Source organism: Trypanosoma rangeli (genome assembly GCF_003719475.1).
Source record: "Trypanosoma rangeli strain AM80 chromosome Unknown Tra_15.4_contig_00088, whole genome shotgun sequence".
In the NCBI taxonomy this organism is placed as follows: domain Eukaryota; phylum Euglenozoa; class Kinetoplastea; order Trypanosomatida; family Trypanosomatidae; genus Trypanosoma; species Trypanosoma rangeli.
The window spans coordinates 12,150-18,366 of record NW_021705834.1 but is presented as its reverse complement, the minus strand read 5'-3'; the positions used below and the strand labels follow the sequence as shown (position 1 = coordinate 18,366).

The 6,217-nt window shown below is 57.9% G+C and overlaps 2 protein-coding genes across 2 annotated transcripts, besides 4 other annotated features; both read left to right on the top strand.

Annotated features, from left to right (window-relative positions):
• Positions 1-567: 567 nt before the first annotated feature.
• On the top strand, positions 568-2,685 carry TraAM80_03381 (uncharacterized protein; the record flags this gene model as incomplete). The annotated part of the gene is made up of 1 exon (XM_029380356.1): positions 568-2,685. The coding sequence occupies one exon, from the start codon at positions 568-570 to the stop codon at positions 2,683-2,685; it is 2,118 nt and encodes a 705-aa protein (XP_029239722.1).
• A 319-nt stretch (positions 2,686-3,004) lies between these two features.
• Positions 3,005-3,028: a microsatellite.
• Positions 3,029-3,416: 388 nt separating this feature from the next.
• TraAM80_03380 (uncharacterized protein) lies at positions 3,417-5,282 on the top strand (the record flags this gene model as incomplete). The annotated part of the gene is made up of 1 exon (XM_029380355.1): positions 3,417-5,282. One exon carries the CDS (start codon positions 3,417-3,419, stop codon positions 5,280-5,282), a length of 1,866 nt encoding a protein of 621 aa, XP_029239721.1.
• A 160-nt stretch (positions 5,283-5,442) lies between these two features.
• Positions 5,443-5,506: a microsatellite.
• A 65-nt stretch (positions 5,507-5,571) lies between these two features.
• Positions 5,572-5,615: a microsatellite.
• A 425-nt stretch (positions 5,616-6,040) lies between these two features.
• Positions 6,041-6,086: a sequence feature (A-rich).
• Positions 6,087-6,217: the final 131 nt, after the last annotated feature.

Here is a 6,217-nt window from a genome sequence, read left to right as displayed (position 1 = left end):
CGTACTTCTTTGTTTCTCTCATCATGGAATGCTTTCCCCCACACCGTTTCCCTGAGCTTTCCTAAGCGAACGACGCATGGTCCGCCCTTGGGCCACGCCAACGCGGCTTTTTTTTTTTTTCAGTCCCGCCCGCCTTACTCTCCCCAGTGGTGTTCTACCCCGCCCGCCGCCAATCGCTTTCCGGCAGGGTAGAACACCACTGGGGAGAGCAAGGCGGAGAGAGGGCCAAGGCGCCCTCGCGCGCAGGCCACACGCGAGGTATGATGTTCAAAGTTCATGTAAACAAGTTGCCGTCTGCGTGTTTAGGCTGCGGCGATCGCGGTTGTGTCGACCTGCCCCCGTGGATCGTTTTTTTTTTTTTGACGTTGCTGTCTCGCAGTGTTTTTTTTCTATTATTATACCTTTTGCTGCTTCCTTCGCATGGTTGACGCTTGAAAGGTGACACTAGGAGAACACACGCGGCTGCTGTAACTGCACGGTGAGTGTTGAGCTGCGCTCAGCGGGTATCTTTATCTGCAGTATTGGGATCGTTTTCCTCCTCAGTATTTGTTGCTTTCCTCAGGTAGCATGCGAGGCGTGGGCCGCAGGGAGGCAGCCTCAATGCAGCGTCCCTGCGTGAGTAAAAGCCCTTGCCGCGGAGAGAATGCGCAGAAACTACATGGCGATTTCGCCGAATTACAACGGCGGTTTGCGTTTTTGACGAACGTCACGTCGTCGAGCCTCGAGCAAATTCGACTTGTCGCTGAAGGTGCGTTGAAGGAGCTGCACGAGGAGGGGGAGCTGCCGGCGTGGTCGCGCGGAAGGAACGGCGCCCTTCGTGAACTCGTGGCTCTCGTGGAGCGGGCGCAGCGTGATGTGCAGCTCGCCAGCACGTCGTTGACGCTGCCGTCGTGCTCAGCCACTGCGACTCCACACGGGAAAGTGGCGGTGCCGCTGGTGGTGCCTGGCGGTGCCAGCATCGACAGTGACGAGAAAGCTCGTGAGGATGAGGTTTTTAGGGCACATCAATTGGCCTGTGTTCTGCAGGAGCGGAACACAATAAAGGAGAGTCTCATGAACACGAAGGGGATGTATGCGTCGCTGCAGCAGAAGTTTAGCATTTTGTCGAAGGAGCACAGTCGACTGCTACAGACCCTGACGCATGCGAGAGCTGAAGACGCCACGGCGGCGGACGCAGATGCGGCAAAGGCCACTCCGCTGAATATGTCTTTGGAGGTCTTGAAGGAGGCCATGCGGCAGCTGTACGACCGTCGGGTGCGGGAGCTGGAGGAGGAGGTGATGTCTGCACGGGAGGAAGTGCGCCAGATGAGCACTGACGGCGATGGCAGGACGCATCAGAGGGTAGCTTCTGCGAAACTGCAGGAAGAGGGAGTTGTGGACTCCGGCAGGGCTTTGAGTGCCGGCAAACAGCGTGAGGACACATCGGAGAAACTGCGGCGGCAGAACACGTTTTTGCGGAATAAGTTAGTGCGGCTGCGGGAGGAGCTTCACGTCAGCCAGCAGGCCGCCATTGGCTCTGCGGAACAGTTGCGTGAGGGACTGGGTCGTCTGCTCAAGACGATCACAGGGCTTCAGCAGGACGTTGCGACGAAGGAGCGGCAGCGGGCTGACGCACTGCTTCTGCAGGAGGAGGCAACCCAAAAAGCGGAACGGTTGGCGGCACGTGTGACGACGTTGGAGGGACAAGTGACGCAGATGCACACGGGTGCGGTGGTGTTGGATCCTTTTTTGTCTAAACCATCGTGTGGGGCGCGGTGTGTGGCGTATGTTGACGGGGCACTTCCCACACTCACTGCTACGCTTGCTGCGAGGGAGGCCGAGTTGCGGCAGGCGCAGAGGGAGTTGAACGATTCTGAGCTTCGGGTGAGCCAGTTGACGCGCGCTCTCGCCAAGGCCCAGGAGCTCCTGCACGATGAGGAGACATCGCAGGTAAAGCTGCAGCTGACGTTGTCGGAGACGCAGGGGATGTGGGAGGCCGCGCAGGCGCAGCTGGAACACATGCGGGCGCAGGAGACAATGTTGGCGAGACTCGAGGGGGAAGTGCGTCGCGCGGTGGAAGAGCTGCTGCACCCTCGCCTCCTTGCGGTGGGGGACGACGCCCCAGCAGGCGGAAGCAACGGCGGAGAGGAGGCCCACCTTGGCGTCGCGCTGCAGCGACAACTAGACGGCATCCTGCAGCGGCTGCGGCAGCTGGAGGGGCTGGAGCTTCAGCTGCGCCAGAGGGACGATGCTGTCGTCATCCTCCAAGACGAGAATGCGGAGCTCGAGGAGCGAAATCAACACCTGCAGCAGACGCTCTCCAATCTGTCCCTGCTATTCCACGCCATACCACAGACCCCGCTGGAGGTGGAGGAGTTGGTGGTGGAGCGCGATGTTTTGCTCGCCGCCTTGCAGCGCTGCGAGGAGCTCGCTGTGGTGCCGAACGTAAAGGAGACATGCAGGAGCGTTGAGTTGCGGAAGATGGAGTTGGCAGCGCGCCAGACGGTGCAGCAGCGGTCCCTGCAGAGTCGTCCGCAACTCCAGCAGCGCACTGCCAACTCGTCCACCTCCCCCCCGCCCGAGGCTGCTAAGGCTTCCGCCACGCCGAGGCGTGGGAAGTCGGACGCTCGCTTGTCGTTTCGTTCCCCCTCCATACTCATTGAGGAGCAGGGGGGAAATGAGGAAAACATGCGGGCGAGGGACTGATGTGTGGGGCGACGTTGACGGTTATGCCGCGCCGGCAAAGCGAGCCAGCAGACACCGACAACCAAATAAAAGGCGGCAGCGTCCTCGGCCTGCTCCCCATCCAAACGTCGAGGTGGTGCCTGTTTTCTCGCTGTCGTGTACGCCGCTGTTCCACACCCGCCTTTTTTGTTCCTGTTGTGTGCTCGCCGTGTGAATGTGACGTGACCGCCGTTTTCTCACTGTATCATCTGTTTATTATTATCGACTTGTGAAGCGCGGCAATAAAAAAGAAGAAAAGCGTGGGTGAGACTTCTTTCCAGCCTCGCTGAGCTGTATGCCTTGTGTGTGTCTGTGTGTGTGTGTGCCATGCGGCATCTATCGTCTGTCTTATCCCCCACCCCTCCGCTTCCTTCTCACTGCTTCTTCTTTTTTTTTAATCATTGTCGTGCCCACGCCTAGAGTGTCTTTTTTTTCTCTTTATTTTCTCTGTTTAATTTGCCGTCGCGCCACGTCCCTCTGTCACGCAGCAGCGGCGTCGTTTATTATTGACTTTTTTTTGTCACTTTTTTTCTTTTTTGCCTGTCGTGCCGCTGGTCTCCCACGGCACCTCGTCCTCCTCCCACCACACATACATACACGCACTCCCACTCGCACGCGGTGCCTCGCGCAGCGGATACATTGGGGTCACAGGCGGCGGAACAATAATAACAGCACACACAGGAACTGAGAAGTGTTGTGACGAAGGGGAGGAAATGGGGAAGCCGTCATCGTTTGAGGCACTGAGCGTGCATCCCACACTGGTGGCAGCGCTGCGGCGAATGGGGGTGCAGCCGACACCGTTCCAGGCACGCGTGTTGGCCACCACAACGATCGACTTCGCAGACGTTCTGGTGGACGGGCGGGCGGCGGGCGGGGCGAACTCCAGCACCAACAGCGGCGGGGCTGCCGGCGCGGACGGCAACGCAAGCTCGCGCGCTGTCACGGCGGAGCGGCATGCACTCCTCACGGTCTTTGCCACACATTGTGTATTGAGTGCGAAGGACCCCTCACGCAGCACAGCGGTCGTGGTTGCGAGCAACAAGGACTTTGCTGCCCAGCTGCAGAAAAGCATGAAAGCCTTCGCCTCACAGTGCCACATCGACTTTCAGATGATCACGAATGAGGGGCAGCCGCCCCCGCCGCCTGTGGGGGGCGCGGTGGGCGACTCTGGTGAAAAGGGGTTGTCCGCGGTGGCGTTTGCCTCGAAGGGTGGACGCGTTTTGATCACCACACTGCGTGTGCTCCACTCGTGGGGCAAGGAGTTCCTCAGGTCTGTCACGACCCTCGCCGTGGAGGACGCGAGTCGCAGCAGCGAACGGCAGCTGGAGGATATTCTGCGGTGGTTGACAATCGCGTCACCGTCTTCCAGCGCGGCGGGTTCGAGCCACCCCACGAACAACCTCACGGCGTCACGGCAAAAGACAAATATCCTTCTAATGTGTCTCGCGCCGCTGACGAAGGTGAGTGTGGGCATTCGCTACCACTTGAGCCGCAGGAATCGGCGGTATTATCACCTGCAGGGCCCCTCCTCTGCGGCGGGGTCGGTGCTACCGACGGCTTCCGGCACAGCCCCTCCTTCCTCGACACAATTGGTGCATCTTCTCTACCTGGACGAGAGGGATCGCGAAGACCTTCTTCGACGTGTGTTGCAGACGTACCACTCCCGTCGTGTTGTGCTGCTCACGCACCATAAGGAGATAAAGCACCTACACCAAACTATAGCCAAATGGGGCTTGTATCATACTAACAATGATGCAAACAGTAAGGGATCGGATTACATGTGTTGCATGCTGCGCTCAGACACTGCGGAACGCCAGGAGTCTTCGTTCATGGGGTTTCTCCGTGAGACCAAGACTAACACAAACAACGCTGGCGGTGGCAGCAACGGTGACAACAATACCTCTTCCTCTGCATTATTAGTGGGCTGGGACGCCTTTACCGCGGTGGACCTCATGGACGTGGATGTCTTCATCCAGTACTACCCACCACAAAAGTCCCTCACGGAGCGGGAGCGGGCGGAGTTTGTTCAGGTGCTGCACACCACAGCGGACCCAGAGAACAGTCGCCGTGGACGTCGCACGTTGCTCATCACATTTTTGGCCATCAACGACTTTACCCTTGCCGCGTTCTTCATGCAGCAGTACGGCCAAACCGGTCCCATCCTTAACCTTGCCGCCAACCACCCGGACTTTCAGCGATGCATTCTTGACCCCAAGACTGTGTTGCGGAAAAAGCAGAAGAAGGAGGCTGGCCGGCGCCAAAAGGACCGCGACGATGGCGGCCAATACCCCAACACTAGTAGCAGCGCCAGTGGAGCGGCTGCGAGTGCGCCGGTGCCGTTGCCTCGCTCCATGCGGCAGCCATCTCCCGGGGGCCGCAAGGACAAGGAACAATACACAGGTAGTGGAAGGAACAAGGGCAATACCAATGCTGCTGCTGCTAGCTCTGGTGGTGACGGCAGGCCACGCGGTGTCGGGAGGTGGGGCGGCGAAGCCCGCGGGCAGCTTGCCGGTAGCGGTGACACGGTGAGTGGCGCTGGCTCTGCCTGCGTGTCGCCGCCGCCGGCGGATACTCGTTGATAGGGGTGAGCAGCCTGCGGATGCGTGTAGCTTGACAGCAGGGCAGGGCAGGTTGGCAGGTGTGCGGGTGGTGGGAAAGAAAAGTAATAAGAAAACCGGGTTGGCAGATAAACAACAAAATCAAAGGAGAAAAATCAATGAAGGCGAGGGGAGAACCATGAAAACAAAACAAATCAACAAAAATATATATATATAATAAAAAAAAAAAGAAAAATAATAAAAAAGGGTAGAAACACAGGAAACAACGACGAATTGGTGTCCATGCAGCATCTCTTTCTTTCTCTCTGCTCGTGTGCATGTGCGTGCTCGTGTGCATGTGCGTGCGCGTGTGCGGTTCTTCACTGATCATATCCTGCTACCTTTTGGTCGTTTCATCACGCGGATTGTCGTCACAGCGGATTCATCCGTCGTACACGCGGGCGGCCGAGAAACTTGAAAATGTCCTCCATTGGAAGAGGGGATCGAGGAGAACAATTAGCACACGTGGACACGATTATATATATGTATTCTGTGGGCGGGAGCCTTGTGTGTGTGTATCGGCGGGGGAGGAGGCGAGGTGCTGCAGTGCCCCGGTACCACGCCACCCCCTACACTCGGAGAGTGCGCGAGAGTGAGAGACGCACTTTGCTCCTCTCCTGGCCCCGGCACACGCACGCACGCACAAAAGGAAGCAGGCTGAAGACGAGGGCAGTGCGTTGGGCGTGTGTGTGTGGGGCACATTGCCGAGGGATGATGTGAGTCCGCGACTCGGAACTGCCTTTTTATTTTGTTTTTTTTTTCCTTTTCTTTTTTTTTCTTGTTGTTGTGGAGGCGAAGCGTGGCGGGCGGACCCGAGCTTAACACGAAACCACAAATATAAAAAAAAAAAATGGGGGAAAAATAAAGCAGGGGCTGCATATTTGAGAACGGCGGCGAATTGCCGCACAAGCGAAAAA